The 19242-nt window shown below is 48.5% G+C and overlaps 1 protein-coding gene across 1 annotated transcript in view; it reads left to right on the forward strand.

Annotated features, from left to right (window-relative positions):
* The window catches only part of LOC308175623 (protoheme IX farnesyltransferase, mitochondrial-like), a gene marked incomplete at both ends in the record, with an annotated part of 29680 nt that extends 16223 nt beyond the window's left edge, over window positions 1–13457 (forward strand). Inside the window, 2 exons of the mRNA XM_080551254.1 lie at window positions 7676–7908; window positions 13006–13457. Of these exons, the coding sequence (XP_080407380.1) occupies window positions 7676–7908; window positions 13006–13457 (685 nt within the window). The remainder of the gene's footprint in view (window positions 1–7675; window positions 7909–13005) is intronic.
* Window positions 13458–19242: the final 5785 nt, after the last annotated feature.

A 19242-nucleotide genomic window follows, 5' to 3' on the forward strand; every position in this document is an offset into this window, starting at 1 on the left:
TGTATTACCCAACGTCAGGGTCCAGAGGAACAGTCTCCGGGCCTCTCTCTCACAGCTGGGTGGTAATATTACGGGGGGTAATAACAGCTGGGTGGTAATATTACAGGTGGTAATAACAGCTGTGGTAATATTACGGAGGGTAATAACAGCTGTGTGGTAATATTACAGGGGGTAATAACAGCAGTGTGGTAATATTACAGGGAGTAATAACAGCTGTGTGGTAATATTACGGGGGGTAATAACAGCTGGGTGGTAATATTACGGGGGGTAATAACAGCTGTGTGGTGGTGATATTACAGGTGGTAATAACAGCTGTGTGGTGGTGATATTACGGAGGGTAATAACAGCCCTGTGGTAATATTACGGGGGGTAATAACAGCTGTGTGGTAATATTACGGGGGGTAATAACAGCTGTGTGGTAATATTACGGGGGGTAATAACAGCTGTGTGGTAATATTACGGGGGGTAATAACAGCTGGGTGGTAATATTACAGGGGGTAATAACAGCCGTGTGGTAGGGATGCTCCGATTTATCGGCCACCGATTTAAATCGGCCGATTTCACTCCAAATGACTCGATCGGTGATCGGCAAAAATGGCCGATCGCAAAAACCGTTTTTTTTTTTCCTTTTTTTTTTTTTCCTTTTTTTTTCCTGGGGAAGACAGATAACTGAACAGAAAACATAGGAGGATGTAACAGTATGTAAACCATGAAGGCCACGTTTATGATGTCTTTTATACAGCCATATCACTGACTTGGGCTTCAGGCCCTAACTGGGTGATAGGCCAGACTTTTACTATGCCATAAAAATGGGTCTGCGTTTGCTTGGTGCCTAATGGATCAAAACTTTTGTCTAAAAAGCAAAAAATATGTAGGCTATCCAGTCATTAGGCCTACAGTTATGTATTTTTTTAAAAATCGGTATCGGTATCGGTTGATCTTGAGGAAAAATATCGGTGATCGGTATCGGCCCCAAAAATCCAGATCGGAGCATCCCTACCGTGTGGTGATATTACGGGTGGTATTAGAACGCTGGGGGAGCATCGCGGGTCCACCTTAAATAAACCAGTAGCTCTGCCGCCGCTAGCGTCCGTCCAGCAGCGATCACGTTACACGTCTCTCCTCCATTAGTTCTGGTACCAGGAGGGGGGGGGGGGGGGGGGCTAATAGCGGTCAGGTAGACCCAGGTAGGCGCTGCCAGGGACAGAAATAGACCTGGCAGGGTGGAGTGTCCGTGTCCACACCTGCCAGCGGGAACCGGAGACGTCTTGGCAAGGCCGGGATAGTGGTGTAGTGTACCTGCCCTCTCTCCTCTCCTCTCCTCCTCTCCTCCCTCTCCTCTCCTCCCTCCCTCCTCCCTCCCCCCCTCCCTCCCCCTCTACCTCTCCACTGTTTAGATGGCTGCTCCCTCTCCTCCCTCTCCTCCCTCCCTCCCCCTCTACCTCTCCACTGTTTAGATGGCTGCTCCCTCTCCTCCCTCCCTCCCTCCCCCCCTCCCTCCCCCCCTCCCTCCCCCTCTACCTCCCCCTCTACCTCTCCACTGTTTAGATGGCTGCTCCCTCCCTCCCTCCCCCTCTACCTCTCCACTGTTTAGATGGCTGATAACCTTTGTATTGGGGCTCAGTGGAGCGCAGGTGGAAGCTACGCTAGGGTAAATCTGACACAGTAACATGATCCTGCCCCCCCCCCCCCACACACACACACACACACACACACCGCCACGCTCTGCCTGCTGGTCGTAGTACCACCCCCCGGTGTGGGACACGCGAGCACCGACACACATACATACACATACATACACACACATACACACACATACATACACACACACACACACATACACACACACACACACACACAGCCGACTGACATACATACACACACACAAAGAGCGGAGACACACACAAAGAGTGGAGACACACACACACACACAGCCGACTGACATGCATACATACACACACACACAAAGAGCGTAGACACCAGGGTTTCCGTTAGAAAAATTTGCCGTCGGACATCGTGTCCGGGAAGTATTCGATTTACCGGACAAACGTGATATATTCCGGTCATCATATTAAAATATATATATTTTTTTTTTCCCCCCAAAATCATATATTTTTTTCCTCCAAATCTAATGTTTGTCGCGGTGATTACTGTTGTGTAGCGGCCTATATATGCCATTTAATGTCTATTTCTCATCCGATACGATTAGATGCGAGCTATATAACATATAATAATATAACATGATTTGACGCATGCGCGCTATGCCATGCGTCAAATCCAGCGCTGAACGGGTCCAGCGCTGAACGGGCGCCTCACTGGGAACTGAACAGACAGCATCGATCAATGAACGGACTCCACATTACGTTAACTGAAGTTTGTTAAATTGTTTGGGATTAATGTGAGTTTTCTATTTTCTCTTTACAGTTTTACCCTTTTTTTTTTTTTAAATCAATAAAACAACGTCATTTCTATAAGTCTCGCTGGTTGGGAAGGCATTTCGTTTAGCTCGGGAGTATGACAATGGGAAGAACATAACTGTTTATTGAGAAACAATTGATAGGCAGTCTGGGATACGTATATAAAGAAATACCACAATGTCTAGATGTATAACATTTTATTGAACAGTAACAGTGCAAGCATGTAGGCTACGGGGAACAGGGATTTTGGTCAGTAGGTCCTTTGTACAGAGGGCGTTTCTCTCCGACAACGCGTTCCCAGGTACCATGGAAGTCATAGGTAGTCCAGCACACTGACAGAGAGACAGACAGACAGACAGACAGACAGACAGACAGACAGATAGACAGACAGGCAGACAGACAGACAGATAGACAGACAGACAGACAGACAGTCAGCTTACTTCTACCCTTTTGAGTGGAATTACTCCTTTAATTAGCTGTTAGCCATCTCAAAGCCCCCTGAGTTGCTCGTCAACACTGAGAATAGACCACATTATAGAAACCAAAACACCGTTTTTTTAAATCCACAGGGAATAACCGAGAGTGTAAGGAAAGGTCAGTGGTGGGGAGACTTGAAGTGGCTTTGCTTGATTTCCATCACAGATTCAAGGATTGAAACACTGATGAAAATAGGGAGTAATAGTGATGGGATTATTTTAGATTATTTTAGATTAGATTAGATTAGATTAGGTGAGATTCAACTTTATTGTCATTGCAGAGTACAAGTACCAGACAACAAAATGCAGTTTAGCATCTAACCAGAAGTGCAAATAGTGATATAAAAACAAACACTTAACTTTCGGGGAAACTGCTAAAATAAAATAAATTAAATAAATTAAAAAAGAAAGCGACTATTAGCACCGCCGAATGACAACAAACGTATGAGTAATGAGTAAAACAATGTCACTTTTATAGTATGTTGTTTAACTTGCCGTTCGGTCGCCATGGCTCTGGTGTGTGTAGCAGCTTCAGCTAGCTGGCTGGAAACTTCTAGGGGTGCGTTCGTAAACACGTTCTGAGAGCGCCGGAGCGCACGCTGGCTTCGATGTCACAGAGCGACCGAGTCGTTCGATTGGACGAGAGGCGTTCCGCGAGTGCTGATCGGATTTCCAGAGCGTGTTTACGAACGCACCCAGCCAGCTTTAGCGAATTGTATTCAAAGGGAATTATTTTCACCGGACAATATGTCCGACGACTTTTCAATTTGTCGGACTTCACCAAATTTTACCGGACAAAGACCGGCAATTGCCGGTTAACGGAAACCCAGGTAGACACACACACACACACACACACACACACACACACACACTGCCAGGCAGCCCTTCCTTTCTCCTCCCAGCCTGTAGTTTCCTGGCAGGGTTCACCTAAGCTGCTGTCTCTCCTTTCTGCCTCAGAACACCAGAGAGGATGAACCTGTTGATGAGGCTCTGCAGTCACCCCCCCCCACACACACACACACACACACACACACACACACACCTGTCCACACACCCCCAGCCCTGTCCACCCCCACCCTGTTACACCACAACAGGCCTTTATCTCTGCCAACTGGCTCTGAACACGCCAAGAACACGCTAAGATAGCCGTGGAGCGCACCACCTCCAAGGTAAACAAGAAGTCTCCTTCCATAACACAGAGATAGGGGAGCACTGACCCCTGACCCCCTGACCCCCCCTAACAGGATCTGGTCACGCCCTCCCAGATTCCGCAGTGACACGTTGTTTAAAGGGACACTCGTCTTGTTGAGATGGCGACTTAGGATGTCCCTCGCTTCTCCAAACAGACTTCGATTCTTTGGGGTGGGGTGGGGGGGGAGGTGTTTGCCCCTGTCCCTCAGACCCCGTCCTGTTAGCGTAGCGCTGTCTGTTCTGTTGACGGAGGAGAGGAAAGGAGTGGGACACACACACACACACACGCACACACACACACACACACAGACAAGCTAACCTGTCGGCTGACTGGGAACAGCTGGCTGGCGGTGGTCTCTTGTCAAACAAACCTCTCCAGCGTCTCTCTCTCTCTCTCTCTCTCTCTCTCTCTCTCGTTCTGCGTGTCTTCTCCTTCTCCTCTCGTCTTCACACGGACGGAGGAAGGGAGGGATAGATGCAGGGACAGATGGACGGAGGGAGGGAGGGAGGGATGGAGGGATATAGATGTTTGGTTGACGAGGCCCGGCGTTATCAGGACGGACAGAGAGGAACCGGGTTCTGATTTAAAAGATGGCACGGGCCGCGTCGGCCAAAATTTGCTTCTCATCCGCGGGGGGATGATATCCTCTATCTGGGCACGGGAGATCGTCCTCTCCTCGGGGCGGCGGGGAGAGATGAGCTCATCCTCTGTTGTGGCGGGACGTTGAAGGGGGGGGGACGGGGGGAGGTGGAAGGGGAGGTGGGGGGGGACGTCGTTTGAGGTCGGTCCGTGTGGTGGTCCTGGATGTGACCCAACTCGGAGAGGGGGGATGAGAGGGAGGAAGCGTTGCCCATTCTCCCTCACCACCACCACCACTATCATCATCTCCAGCATCCCCCCCCCCCCTCTCTCTCTCTCTGAATGTGGATTGTATTTTGATACAACAGAGACAACGACATTCCTTTGAGGAGGAAAAATTGGTTTAATAGGAAAGGTCTGGGGCGCCTGAGACATCTTAACCCCCCCCACCACCACCACCCCCACCCCCTCTCTCTTTGAGGTCACCCCCCCAACCATCCTCTCTCTCCAGCATTGTCTCCTCCACCGTCCCCCTCTCTCTCTCTCTCTCTCCCCCAGCTTGGTGAAGGGCTCCTAAGGTGTTAATGCCGAGACCCTGGACCCTCAGTTTGTGTCAGTCTTTAAACCTCCCCAACGTTATGGCTGGGTTAGTGTCAGTCTTTAAACCTCCCCAACGTTATGGCTGTGTTAGCGTCAGTGTTTAAACCTCCCCAACGTTATGGCTGGGTTAGTGTCAGTGTTTAAACCTCCCCAACGTTATGGCTGGGTTAGTGTCAGTCTTTAAACCTCCCCAACGTTATGGCTGTGTTAGCGTCAGTGTTTAAACCTCCCCAACGTTATGGCTGTGTTAGCGTCAGTGTTTAAACCTCCCCAACGTTATGGCTGGGTTAGTGTCAGTGTTTAAACCTCCCCAACGTTATGGCTGGGTTAGTGTCAGTCTTTAAACCTCCCCAACGTTATGGCTGGGTTAGTGTCAGACTTTAAACCTCCCCAACGTTATGGCTGTGTTAGCGTCAGTGTTTAAACCTCCCCAACGTTATGGCTGGGTTAGCGTCAGTGTTTAAACCTCCCCAACGTTATGGCTGGGTTAGCGTCAGTGTTTAAACCTCCCCAACGTTATGGCTGGGTTAGTGTCAGTCTTTAAACCTCCCCAACGTTATGGCTGGGTTAGTGTCAGACTTTAAACCTCCCCAACGTTATGGCTGTGTTAGCGTCAGTGTTTAAACCTCCCCAACGTTATGGCTGTGTTAGTGTCAGTGTTTAAACCTCCCCAACGTTATGGCTGGGTTAGTGTCAGTCTTTAAACCTCCCCAACGTTATGGCTGGGTTAGTGTCAGACTTTAAACCGAGCCCAGATGACCTCCCTCAGGCCCCGGTGACGCACACAGACCCCCTCTGAGGCGACCCAAACCATGCCTGCCTGCCACACACACACACACACACACACGTCCCACAACCCTGCTCACTTGAACACACACACACACACAGACACACACAGACACACACACCCACCCACCGCCACCAGCACCACATAAAACAGACATAACACCACTAATCACATTAATATCCAGTATCTCCCAGCAGCCCCGCCGCCACCGACCAACTAGAAAGCCTCCACCCCTCCATCCCTCCCTCCCTCCCCTCTCTGCTGCGTTTGAACCAGAGCCTGCGTTTGGTCAAGATTATAATCACCCCCCACCTCTAATTTATGGAGTATTTACTTGTGAATCTGAACCAGCCCCCAGAGTGGCCCGGGTCTCTGCTTTTAATAAAAGGGCTAGGGGGGGAGAGGAGGGGGGGGGGGAAGAGGAGGAGGAGAAGGAGGAGGAGGAGAGGAAAGGAAAGGAAGTGTTCATCCGGTGGAGAGCCGGGGCGTGTGTGTGTGTGTGTGTGTGTGTGGTGGTGGTTTCTCTCGGGGAGGGTTTGATCTCGGGGCGTACGCCGCACGCTTTGTCTTGCAGGGCGACTTTCATCCCTGACAAACGCTTATCAGATGAGCCCCCCCCCCTCTCTAACCCCCCCTTTAAGCCCTCCTCTAAGCCCCCGTTTTCAGACTGAACGTCGCTCCACACAGCCGCAAACCGTCTCCGTGTGTGTGTGTGTGTGTGCGTGTGTGTGGTGTGGTGTGTGTGTGTGTGTGTGTGGGCCAGCATGTGTGTGTGTGGGCCAGTGTGTGTGTCTGTCTGTCTCTGTCTCTGTCTGTCTGTCTGTCTGTCTGTCTGGCTGTGTGTATGTCTGTCTGTCTGTGTGTCTGTGTGTGTGTGTGGGCCAGCGTGTGTGTGTGTGTGTGTGTGTGTGTGTGTGTGTGTGTCTGTCTGTCTGTCTGTGTGTGTGTGTGGGCCAGTGTGTGTGTGTGTGTATGGGCCAGTGTGTGTGTGTGTGTGTGTGTGTGAGTGTGAGCCAGCGTGTGTGTGTGTGTGTGTGTGTGTGTGTGTGTGTGTGTGTGTTTGTGTGTCTTTGTCCATATGGAGCTATCATCGTCTTATCTGTGAGCCCCTCTTGCCCTCATGTTATATCATCATCTTCACCATTGTTCTGCTGGTCTCTGTTGAGAGGAGGAGCAGAGACGGCTGTTCTGAGTCAGGCTGGTGACGGGAGGCCTGTGAGACGCTGTTCCCCTCTGTTCCCCTCCGTCTACACTGACAGAGACACGCTATGCTGATAGGCCTACGCTTTGATTGTCGTATTAAACATTTAAACACGTCTTTCTCGCCCTCCCCTTATCTCCTCCCTTCCCTCTTCTCTCACTCTCTCTCTCACCCTCTCTCTCATTCTCTCTCTTTCCCCTCGCCCTCTCTTTCTCTCCCTCTGTCTTTCTCTCCCTCTCTCTCTCTTCCCCCCTCTCTCTCTCTCCCTCTCTTTCTCTCCCTCTGTCTTTCCCTCCCTCTCTCTCTCTCCCTTTCTGTCTTTCCATCTCTCCCTCTCTCTCTGCCCCTCCCTCCTCTCTCTCTGCCCCTCCCTCCTCTCTCCCTCTCTCTCTGCCCCCCCTCCTCCCCCCCCCCCTCCATCAGCCCTCTCCATGCGGTCTCCTTCTCTGCGGCGTGCGGCATCCCCGGGGTGACCCTGCTGACCCTGGCGGTGAACCCCCTGACGGGCCTCCTGGGGGCCCTGAACATCGTCCTCTACACCTGCTGCTACACCCCCCTGAAGAGGCTGAGCATCACCAACACCTGGGTGGGGGCCGTGGTGGGGGCCATACCCCCCATGATGGGCTGGACGGCCGCCACTGGCGCTCTGGACCCAGGTACGCTACCATGGAGGGATGGAGGGATGGAGGGATGGATGGATGGATGGATGGAGGGAGGGAGGGATGGATGGAGGGAGGGATGGAGGGAGGGAGGGAGGGATGGAGGGATGGATGTGTGGGTGGGTGGGAGATAGGTAGGTAGGTAGGTAGATAGGTGGTAGATAGGTAGGAGATAGATAGGTAGGTAGGAAGGTAGGTAGGTAGTAGGTAGGTTGGTAGATAGGTAGGTAGGTTGGTTGGTTGGTAGGTAGGTAAATAGGTAGGTAGGTAGGTAGGTGGTAGATAGGTGGTAGATAGGTAGGAGATAGGTAGGTAGGTAGGTAAGTAGGTAGATAGGTAAGTAGGTAGGTAGGTAGCTAGGTAGGTAGATAGGTAGGTAGGTAGGTAGGTAGATAGGTAAGTAGGTAGATAGGTAAGTAGGTAGGTAGGTAGGTAGATAGGTAAGTAGGTAGATAGGTAAGTAGGTAGGTAGGTAGGTAGGTAGGTAGATAGGTAGGTAGGTAAGTAGGTAAGTAGGTAGGTAGGTAAGTAGGTAGGTAGGTAGATAGGTAGGTAGGTAGGTAGATGGTTAGGTAGGTAGATGGTTAGGTAGGTAGGTAGATAGGTAGGTAGGTAGGTAGATGGTTAGGTAGGTAGGTAGATGGGTAGCTAGGTAGGTAGGTAGGTAGATAGGTAGGTAAGTAGGTAGTTAGGTAAGTAGGTAGATAGGTAAGTAGGTAGATAGGTAAGTAGGTAGATAGGTAGGTAGGTAGGTAGATGGTTAGGTAGGTAGATGGTTAGGTAGGTAGGTAGATGGTTAGGTAGGTAGGTAGATGGTTAGGTAGGTAGGTAGATGGGTAGATGGTTAGGTAGGTAGATGGGTAGATGGTTAGGTAGGTAGGTAGATGGTTAGATCGTTAGTTAGGTAGGTAGATGGGTAGATGGTTAGGTAGGTAGGTAGGTACTTTATTGATCCCCGAGGGGAAGTTAAGGCGTTATAGCACCTCACACCACAAACAACAAAATAAAGTGAACAAAATAAAAAACATGTATATCTTTTTTTTCATTTATTTCTAGTTCTTTTTTTCATAAATAGACATCTGTTTTCTCCATGTGTGGCGTTCCTCCAGCGTACAGTACCACAGGGTTCTCCCCTGGAGTCTGGGAACAGCATGGCGCTGGACCGCATTATCAAAGCCCGACTCGCATTCATTCCTAAATGTCGAAATGCTTTCGTTTTTTTTAACAATGATGTCGTTGTCAGCGATCGAAGATAGTTATCCTACGATCACTAAAATATCTAATTACATTTTAATTAATAATTACAAATGTTGACACCTCAGAGTTGCGGTGCCACTCTTTTCGGGGAGACCGCTGTACCCCACATTTCAGAACAACAGGAAGGGGTCACTGGCGGGGCGTGGAGACCGTCCAGTCATGACTCACGTTATGAAACAGCGTGCTTCGTGTTTCACTGTCGGAGCTTTTCCCGTTTATGACAAGCTGTACAAACTCCCCGCCACTGGTAAACGGGAGGATTGAGGAGAATGGAATGATACTCCCATATTGTTTCTTTCTGTAACTTTTCTCCCTCTCCCCCTCCCCAGCTTCTCATGTGTTCTGAGGTTCATCCAGAACATTCCATTTTAGGCTCTATAGACCGTAGGCCGCTGTAGGATAACACCTGTGTCGTTTTTCCGTTTCCGTTCATGTTTTTGTTTTTGCTTCTGTTTGGTTTTTGTCTTAGATTAAGTGTATTATAGGATATAAGTGTATTCTAAGACATATATAGTATTTTCTCTGTTCCTACACACACAAAAAAGGACCGAAATGAACTCCCAACTACTACTATAACAACGCAGTGGTGTTCACTCCTGCCCTGACCTGAGTTAACTCTGATAAAAGTTGATAAAAAAAAGTTGAGGCGGGCATCTAGACGAGACGTTCTGTATTTAGCCGCGACAGCTAGTGGTGGTGGGGGAGGGGGGTTGGGGGGCGCGGGTGGGGGGGGGCAGATGGTGTTTTTATCAAATGTTAATGAAACATGCTGTGCGGTCATTCCCAGAGGAGTGTTGAGAGACCGGAAAGCGTTCCCATTCCTTGTCTTTGTGCATGTCTGAAGACAACGCTCATCACTCCCTCGCCTCCGCCTCCTCCTCCCCCGCAGCACTGCGGCAGGTTCATTATTCAAATCCTGTTCCTGAAGTTTGGGTTACGTGGAGTCCATCTCCTAGATGTTTCTCTTCACTAACTTAACTTAAACTTAACTGAACTTTTGCTCTGTCTTATTTAACGGCTGCTGTAGGCCCCTGCCGTGCAATACGAGGAGAAGTTACGGTTATGGCACCAGAACTTCTGTGACCGGCCCAAACCCCCCCCCCCCCCCCCCCTCCACACACACACCCCCCCAACGATAGAGAGCTTTATTTACAAACGCAGAATCCCACGCTATTAGTGTTGTGGCAGACGAGGATGAGGAACACAGAGGGGGGGGGGGGTGTCACCAGAACCTCTGTGACCGGACCGAACCCCACCCCTCCTGCGCTTTATTTACACACACACATAATCCCACGCTATTAGTGTTGTGGCAGACGTGGATGAGGAACACATAGAGAGGGCGGGGGGGAGGGGTGTCACCAGAACCTCTGTGACCGGACCCACCCCCCCCACCCGCACGCATTATTTACAAACACAGAATCCCACACTGCTAGTGTTGCGGCAGAAGTGGGTGAGGAAGACGTGGATGAGAAGAGAGGGGGTGGTTGGTTGGGTGGTTGGGTGGGGGTCTCTCTGTTGATTGTTTGGCAGACATGTTAAGTGTTCCGTTATGGCAACTGTGAAATCTGGTTCAGCTTGTCGCCGGGGCCCGTGCAGACGTGTACGTACACACAAGTTTACACCGACCCTGCCAATGTTTTTTCCGGGGCCTCTCAACAAAAACTTGAACCGTGAATCTTATGGGCTTTTCATGGGTTGAAATGAAAGCTTTTTCTTTCTCTTTTTTTTTCTTTTAATCGCCATTGAACGTCGACTGCTGAGTTTCCCTGGTTTCATGCTTGGTGTCAATGCCAGTCAAAAGCCTTTTTCTGTTGGGTTTTTGCCTGTAGCTATGAAATGGGAACATGAACAAGACCCGCTGAGTCAGTGAACGGAGAGCTGTTGAAGTTGTTTGAGGAACAGATGAATATATGAATGCATGTTGACAGTTATGGTCGTCCAGAACCTTTTAGACTCCCCCAGTTGACCTCCCACTGGTCACTGCTCCTCTCCCATAGACCTTCAAGAACTTCCCTCCCTAGTTCTGTTGGTGCTTGAGAAGTGTGTCTCCCATGTACTTTCTAGAAGGTTCTCTTCCTTTTCCCCTGTTGGTGCTTGAGAAGTGGGTCTCCCATGTACTTTCTAGAAGGTTCTCTCCCGTTTCCCCTGTTGGTGTTTGAGAAGTGTGTCTCCCATGTACGTTCTAGAACTTCTAGAAGGTTCTCTCCCTTTTCCCCTGTTGGTGTTTGAGAAGTGTGTACTCCCATGTACGTTCTCAAACTTCTAGAAGGTTCTCTCCCCCTAGTCCTGTTCCTGTTTGAGAAGTGCATCTCCCATGTACGTTCTCAAACTTCTAGAAGGTTCTCTTCCCCTAGTCCTGTTCCTGTTTGAGAAGTGCATCTCCCATGTACGTTCTCAAACTTCTAGAAGGTTCTCTCTCCCCTAGTCCTGTTCCTGTTTGAGAAGTGCATCTCCCATGTACGTTCTCAAACTTCTAGAAGGTTCTCTTCCCCTAGTCCTGTTGCTGTTTGAGAAGTGTGTCAGGTTCGGGCTGGAGATGTTTACAACAAGGCGCTGCAGCGCCGTGCGATCCCGAGCCAAGCCACGGCTCCACTCTCCAACACTCCGTGTTCTCCCCAGGGATTTGCGCACATGTTTACTAAACGCAGGACGAGCACGCCGAGACAATGGAAACCCTGTACGTGACGCTCCACTGACTTCCACGGCGGTGAGGCCTTTTGTGCGGTCTGCCTGGTCTCCTGTTTCGAACTGTTTCTAGCGCTGCTGCTCGGTGAGCGTTTGCAGATGCACACACAACCTCACCCCCCCCTCCCTCTCCCCCCGTGGGCTGTTTGTTGCCTTCACACAGGATGTGAAACGAGAGAGCCGTGGTTGCATTTTCTGAAAAACCCCAAGGCCGTGTGGAGGAAAGGAAAGTCAGTGTCGATATGTCGATGTGTCTGTGTCGATCTGCCCCCTCGGTTCTCGTATTCAGCAACCTGCTCATCTCACCAGGCCTAGAGAGGTGAAGAGAGGGGCGTTACCTGCCAGGCCTAGAGAGGTGAAGAGAGGGGCGTTACCTGCCAGGCCTAGAGAGGTGCAGAGAGGCCTGTGTAGTGGAGAGAGGTGCATCAGAATCCAAATTGCTTTTATTACATCAATGTACGGATCACAAGGAGTACAATTCTTGGGTACAGGTTCAATTAGGCATTGGCATTGCAGTAGAAATACAAAAATGTATAATAGAATAAGCAGGATATAAACAAGAATCAATAAAGAATAAGCAGGATATAGACAACAGTCAACAATAGCTGTATATACAATAGCGTCAGAGCGTCAATACCAGAATAGGTGATGGCAGCAGAATGCCAGTCGGCATATCAACATTCTTAATGGAAACCTTCCATCACCTGCCAGGCCTGTGTGCGGGGGAGAGAGGTGCATGGAGGAGCCGGCAGCAGATCAGATATTCAGGCAGAAAAGGTCTTTGATCGTCACATCCTGTTTAGAGATGTAGTCGATGAGACACCTTTCCCTGAACCCCCCATATTTAGCTACATCTATTCATTAATTCTCTTTTTTCCATTCTCCCTCTCTCTTTCCTCTCGCTCTCTTTCTCCCCCCCCCTCTCTCGCTCTCTCTCCTCCCCCTCCTTCTATCTATCTCTCTCTCTCTCTCTTTCTTTCCTCTCACTCTCTCTCCTCCCCCTCCTCTCTATCTCTTTCTCTCTCTCTCCCCTCCCTCTCTCCCTCTCTACCCCCACCCCCCTCTCCCCTTCTATCCCCCCCCAACACCTCTCTCTGTCCTCCCTCTCCCTCTCTGTCCTCCCTCTCCCTCCCTCTTTCTCTCTCTCTCTAGGTGCTCTGTTGCTGGCGGGCTTCCTGTACTGCTGGCAGTTCCCCCACTTCAACGCCCTGAGCTGGAACCTGCGGGAGGACTACTCGCGGGGGGGCTACCGCATGATGTCCGTCACCCACCCGGGGATGTGCAAGAGGGTGGCCCTGCGCCACAGCCTGGGCCTGCTGGGCCTGTCCACCCTGGGGCCCGTCCTGGACGTGACCACCTGGACCTTCCCCCTGGTCACCCTGCCCATCAACCTGTACATCAGCTACCTGGCCTTCCGCTTCTACCGCCAGGGGGACCGCTCCAGCGCTCGCAAGCTCTTCTTCTGCAGCCTCTGGCACCTGCCCATGCTGCTGCTGTTGGCACTGACCTGTAAGAAGGCCCGGGGGGACCCCCCGGCGCTGGCGGGGCTGGACTCGGCGGAACCGTCTTCCCTGGCCCCAGCAGCGTTAGCGCTACAGAGCTAACTGCCAACAGACAGAAGTTCCGACAGACCTAAGTTCCGACAGACCTAACTTCCGACTTCAAACGCTCCTATCGCCTATTCTGGCCGCATTCTTCTTTCACCTTCTTTCACCTTGTACTCTCAGGGGATGGAACTCCGAAAAACATGGCTGACATGGTTGATCGAGGAAAACTCGAACAAAACAACAACAACCATAAAAACACGTGAGATCCCCGAGCTCTGTCTCTGTCACGACATCATTTCAATGTGTGCGTTGTGTATATATTATTACATAGTTTATTTATGTAGACTCCCTCTAGTCCCTGCCCATTGTTGTACAGGACTGTTGTTAAATACTAATAACGTTGTACAGTGTGAAGCTGCTCCTGTGGACTTGCGACGGGCCCCCGATTCACAAAATAAAACCCGTGCGTTGAACACCCACGAGACGATGGCAAGAAACGCCCTCGAAGTGTGAATGTGGCCGATGAAGACGCCTTCCATCACTCCGTGTTTCCCACAGGATTCTGGGAGACTGTGGTGGGCTGGACCTCGGACCCCTCTAAAGTGTTACGTCAACGGGAGGGATTACCACTAGCGCTAGATCGTTCGGACCTACAATAGACGCAGTGCGGATCCTAAAGATCGCGTCGCTCACATGGAAAAATCGCTTGTGTGTAAAAAAAAAAAAGAATCACGTCACTCCCCTGTACAAATATTTCTGGGTGGTTATGAGACTATGGCGGGACAAATTAGACTACGGCGGGCGGGCCACAGTCTAGCTAATTAATGGGAAACACTGTCACCGAAAGACTGCAAGCCTGAACGCTGATTTAGGCAACGGTTTGTGAATCAATATTTTAATGATAGATTGATAATCAAATCTAATGAAGAAGGAGGTATTGAAGCAACTAGCCACTGCACTGCACAACTCAGTGATTGTTAATCGGCTGTACGGTAATCATCTCTGAAGTCACTTGACTGTAACCATTGTCCTTACTCATGGTATCGGTGCTCTGCTGTTCAGCCAAACTCTCTACAGGATATCCTGTCTGCTACCTGCTACTTCTACTCAACACGGTTCAACGAGACCCGACACGGTCATGTCTTTCCTTGTGTGTTTGTGCAAGACACATGAAAGTCCAATGCTCGCTTACAATAAACATGTTTGACTTTGATGGCTCTTGTTCTTGATTGTTTATTTATTTTCATGTGCATGTGTGTTTGTCACCTTCAGAAGATGAGAACTAATCAGTAATCTGTTAATTCACAATAAGCACACTTAAGAGCAAGATTGATTTAGTCTTAGATTGGGAGTAGGGGGAGAATCGTTCAGATTTGTATCTAGATCTTTCTCATCCATGCATACACTTACTAAACACTTTATAAGGAACACCTGTACACCTCATTCATTCAGGTAGTGTAATAGTGTGGCAAATGTTTTCTTGGCACACTTTGGGCCCGTTAATAATAAGCAATCACAGGGGTGCAAACTTGTCACCTTCTGCTGAATTAGCCGTTTTTATCTCAAGATATGTCATCCATTTGAATTGTGTAGATCTGCTTAAAAAAAATATTTGGGGGGTCTAAGTCTCATCCAAGTCACATGATGCGCGAGCTAACTAATCTCCCTGTCTGCTGAATTCTGCTGCTGTTGAAATAACTTTAAGCTTCAGGGAGCTAGGTATAATTCCAGACAGCGTGGAGAACACAGTCACAGTAAACTTTTTTCAAAGTAATTCTGCAGGTGTTAAGGTCAGGGCTGTCGCTACTTACACATGCATCATTGTTAGACCACCGTTAGTGCTAGCGGTATCTATTTAACAACATTAGTGCTAGCACTATCCCCCCCCCTAAGGTTACCCTAGAAAAAAATGTGTGTCACCTTTTTGGGCCATCACCAGTTTGCACCCCTGAATCATCGCTTGCCACAGCCTATTTTTTATATTGTTGATGACTGTGCATCCCTTCATGGCCACAATGTACCCATCTTCTAATGGCTACTTCCAGCATAATAATGCACCATGTCACAAAGCAAAAATCAGTGTTCTTCAGTGGCCTTCCCAGTCTCCGGATCTGAATCCAATAGAACACCTTCGAGATGTGGTAGAACGGGAGATTCACAGCTTGAAAGTGCACCTGAAAAATCTAAATCTGCAGTAATTACATGATGCAATCATGTCAACATGGGCCAGAATCTCAAAGGACTGTTTCCAACATCTTGTGGAATCAATGTCACGAAGAATTGAGGCTGTTGAGAGCAGTGTTCCTAAAGGCCCTACCCAGTATTAGTACAGTGTTCCTAATAAAGGGAGGCCCTACCCAGTATTAGTATAGTGTTAATAAAGGGAGACCCTACCCAGTATTAGTATAGTGTTCCTAATAAAGGGAGACCCTACCCAGTATTAGTATAGTGTTCCTAATAAAGGGAGGCCCTACCCAGTATTAGTATAGTGTTCCTAATAAAGGGAGACCCTACCCAGTATTAGTATAGTGTTCCTAATAAAGGGAGGCCCTACCCAGTATTAGTATAGTGTTCCTAATAAAGGGAGACCCTACCCAGTATTAGTATAGTGTTCCTAATAAAGGGAGGCCCTACCCAGTATTAGTACAGTGTTCCTAATAAAGGGAGGCCCTACCCAGTATTAGTACAGTGTTCCTAATAAAGGGAGGCCCTACCCAGTATTAGTATAGTGTTCCTAATAAAGGGAAGCCCTACCCAGTAGTAGTATAGTGTTCCTAATAAAGGGAGGCCCTACCCAGTATTAGTACAGTGTTCCTAATAAAGGGAGGCCCTACCCAGTATTAGTGTAGTGTTCCTAATAAAGGGAGACCCTACCCAGTATTAGTACAGTACCCCTAATAAAGGGAGGCCCTACCCAGTTATGCGGATGTGGATTAGCTACATAGTTGTCCTAGCCTAGCCGTGGCTTACTCAGTGTAGGCCTCCATATTTAACTAGAAATCAGAGCCTGGACTGAACACACTTGTCGTATTAATCTCAGATGAATATCAGCCAATATGTTGTATTTAGCAGCGGTCCCTCCCTGCACCTGTCAATGGAGGCTCCCCTTACGCTCCTTACTCTCTAGTTTTGGTTTTTGGTTACATTTCCATCACCACTCCCCCCCACCGTCACACACCACACACACACACACACACACACACATACACACCCTCCCTTAACATAGGGGGCTGTGGATTTAGCCTAGTCTGGGGGAACAGAAAGAGGGTGTAATATCCTCGTAAAGGGGGCTGACTAACCGGATACTGTGGTTCATATCAGAGAGGGGGGAGGGGGAGGGGGGGAGGAGGAAGGCCCAGCTGTTACAGTAGGGTAGGAAGAAGAAAAAAAAACACTCCAACCTGTGTAGATTGAATATCAGTGCCAGTCGTGGCCCAACCCTGATGGCCTGTCACCTCCCTAACCCTATACGCCCCTAACCTTAACCCTATATGCCCCTAACCTTAACCCTATATGCCCCTAACCTTAACCCTATACAGGGCAGCAAAGGTGGAAAGGGCTGTCCCTCCTAAAGACCTCCTTATCCCCACTACCCCCCTGTACACTTTCTCTACTATAAAAAACTAAACAAAAAAAAAACCTTCCTTCTTCTAGCATTGTGACTGCCAATAGCCCCCGGTCCTAGCATACAATGACTGATGGATAGATGATTCACTTACTTAGACAAATGCATTTGTTGTAAGTCGCTTTGGATAAGCTGCTAAATGCCAAACATTTAAATGTAAGAGGGGGGGGGGGGGTTCTGAATCTACCCTTCTCCCCCTTTACCCAACTGGACCACCCTCCCCCCTCCCCTCTCTCTCTCTCTCTCTCTCTCTCTCTCTCTCTCATAGCCCTCAAGTCGACTTCACTCCCTGTCAGATGTGGTTAGGACCAGACGTCCAATCCTCCGCTCACCTGTTGACTCTCTGACAAGTGTCCTGGCGAGGAGTCGTAATGGCGTGCGGCTAGGAGTCGTAATGGCGTGCGGGTAGGAGTCGTAATGGCGTGCGGGTAGGAGTCGTAATGGCGTGCGGCGCAGGCCTCCTTCTCCCTGGAACTGCCTCTTATCCCACTTGGGCTCTGTTGATGGATCTGGTCACGCTGGAGGCCTTTGGTCTACACCTGCGGTCTTGTTAACAGGTAAATGATACCCTCCTTTGAGGCGGGAAACTGTATCTGGAATGAAAAGCATGAGGTTAGGCTGTTCTAGAACGGATGTGTTCCTTGGATGGGCCTTCCTGGGTGGATCATATACCGGTACATTCCACCAGCACAACTGTTTGGGCTGTAACTCAGAGTTGATTGATATGATTCTAAATGTATGAATATATAGTTATTCATTTATTTGTTCATTATTTTTTACTCTCTTGTTCCATTGTATTAACTAGTATTATTATTTCTTTATTTTGCATTTTGTTTTTCTTTGGTTGAAGGTTAGGGAGAGTTTATCAAAAATCCATTTCATGCACGAGCAGTTTTTCGTGAGTAAGAATTTCCATATTTCATTCCAAAGTGATGCATACACAGGAATTAGGGAGTTGTTCCGTTTCCAGCACTGTCAGTGATGTCAGTCTTTAAATCACACATTTATTCCCCTCTCAGAACTGAAGGCACCAGAGAGCGCAGTGCTCTTGCCAGAGTCAACAGCAAAAAAAGTGAAATATGCATCGGTAAACAGGCTCCCGTCCAGACATCCACACTGGAACCATGCTGGGTTTTATGTCCATTGTGGCCTAACATCTGCAGTCCCTATGGGATCTGACGAGAGGGGGAAAAGCTCGAATTCCCGCACAAACGTAGCTGGATATAAGCTGGATATACCGCTATGAAACCGAAGGACAACGGATGACCTTCGCAGCACATTTTCAAAGTTAATATAACAAAAGACTCTTCGGGTTTCTGTGCATTTCAACTGGGATCCATCAGTGCAATTTGGCAGTCGAGTTCACGAGTATAAGATGTTACAGTAAAGGAGATCGAATGTTTCACTTTTATTAGGAAATGTAGAGCTTTTGTGGCCGTTTTTTCCAACTTTTTTCCCAACTATAGTGGAAACCAGACGCACGGCAAAGGGCTGTGCATATTGTTGAACATGATGTGCCTCATAATGTCATAAACTAAACAAAAAATGACCTTGCCTTCATCAGATATCTCATTATTCGATTACATCCTATCTACAGTAGAGAGATTCAATCCCGAGGCTGTTCATAAATTCGCGATGAGCTCGTAACGGTACCGGTGTCGGTGAGGGACTTCGGCCGCCATGGCTACTTACACGACCGAGGGCCTTCCACTATTAGACGTTTTAGTTCAGGTTAAGGGTTAAGGGTTCATAGGCTACTCGAAAAAGCACATTTTCATCAATACAGATTGGATTGAAAGGTCTCCCATTTTCAGCAAAAGGGTTGAGATCAAGTGGACAAACCAGGCTAAAGTAAGACTTTAGAGGCCTCATAGTTTCAATTCACTTGAAATACAATACTTTTATTGTCATCATGTTGTCAATGTAATTCCTTCTCAGTGGACCGAAAAGATGTAGGCATATAGCAAGTATTATGGTGGCCTTTAGTAATAATAATAATAATAATAATAATAATAATAATAATAATAATTGAGCTTTGAGTTGCATCCGTGTACGAAAGGCGCTATATAAATAAAGTTTCACTTCACTTCACTTATTATTATAATAACAATAATAATAATAATAATGATTACCTGTACGTCTCTATCACAGAAATATTTGCATTAAGAAATGTGTGTCAACTACTTACAATATCAATTATAATTATTTTGCAGTCCT

This window comes from Nansenia antarctica (assembly GCF_963989245.1).
Source record: "Nansenia antarctica genome assembly, contig: SCAFFOLD_173, whole genome shotgun sequence".
Classification (NCBI taxonomy): domain Eukaryota; kingdom Metazoa; phylum Chordata; class Actinopteri; order Argentiniformes; family Microstomatidae; genus Nansenia; species Nansenia antarctica.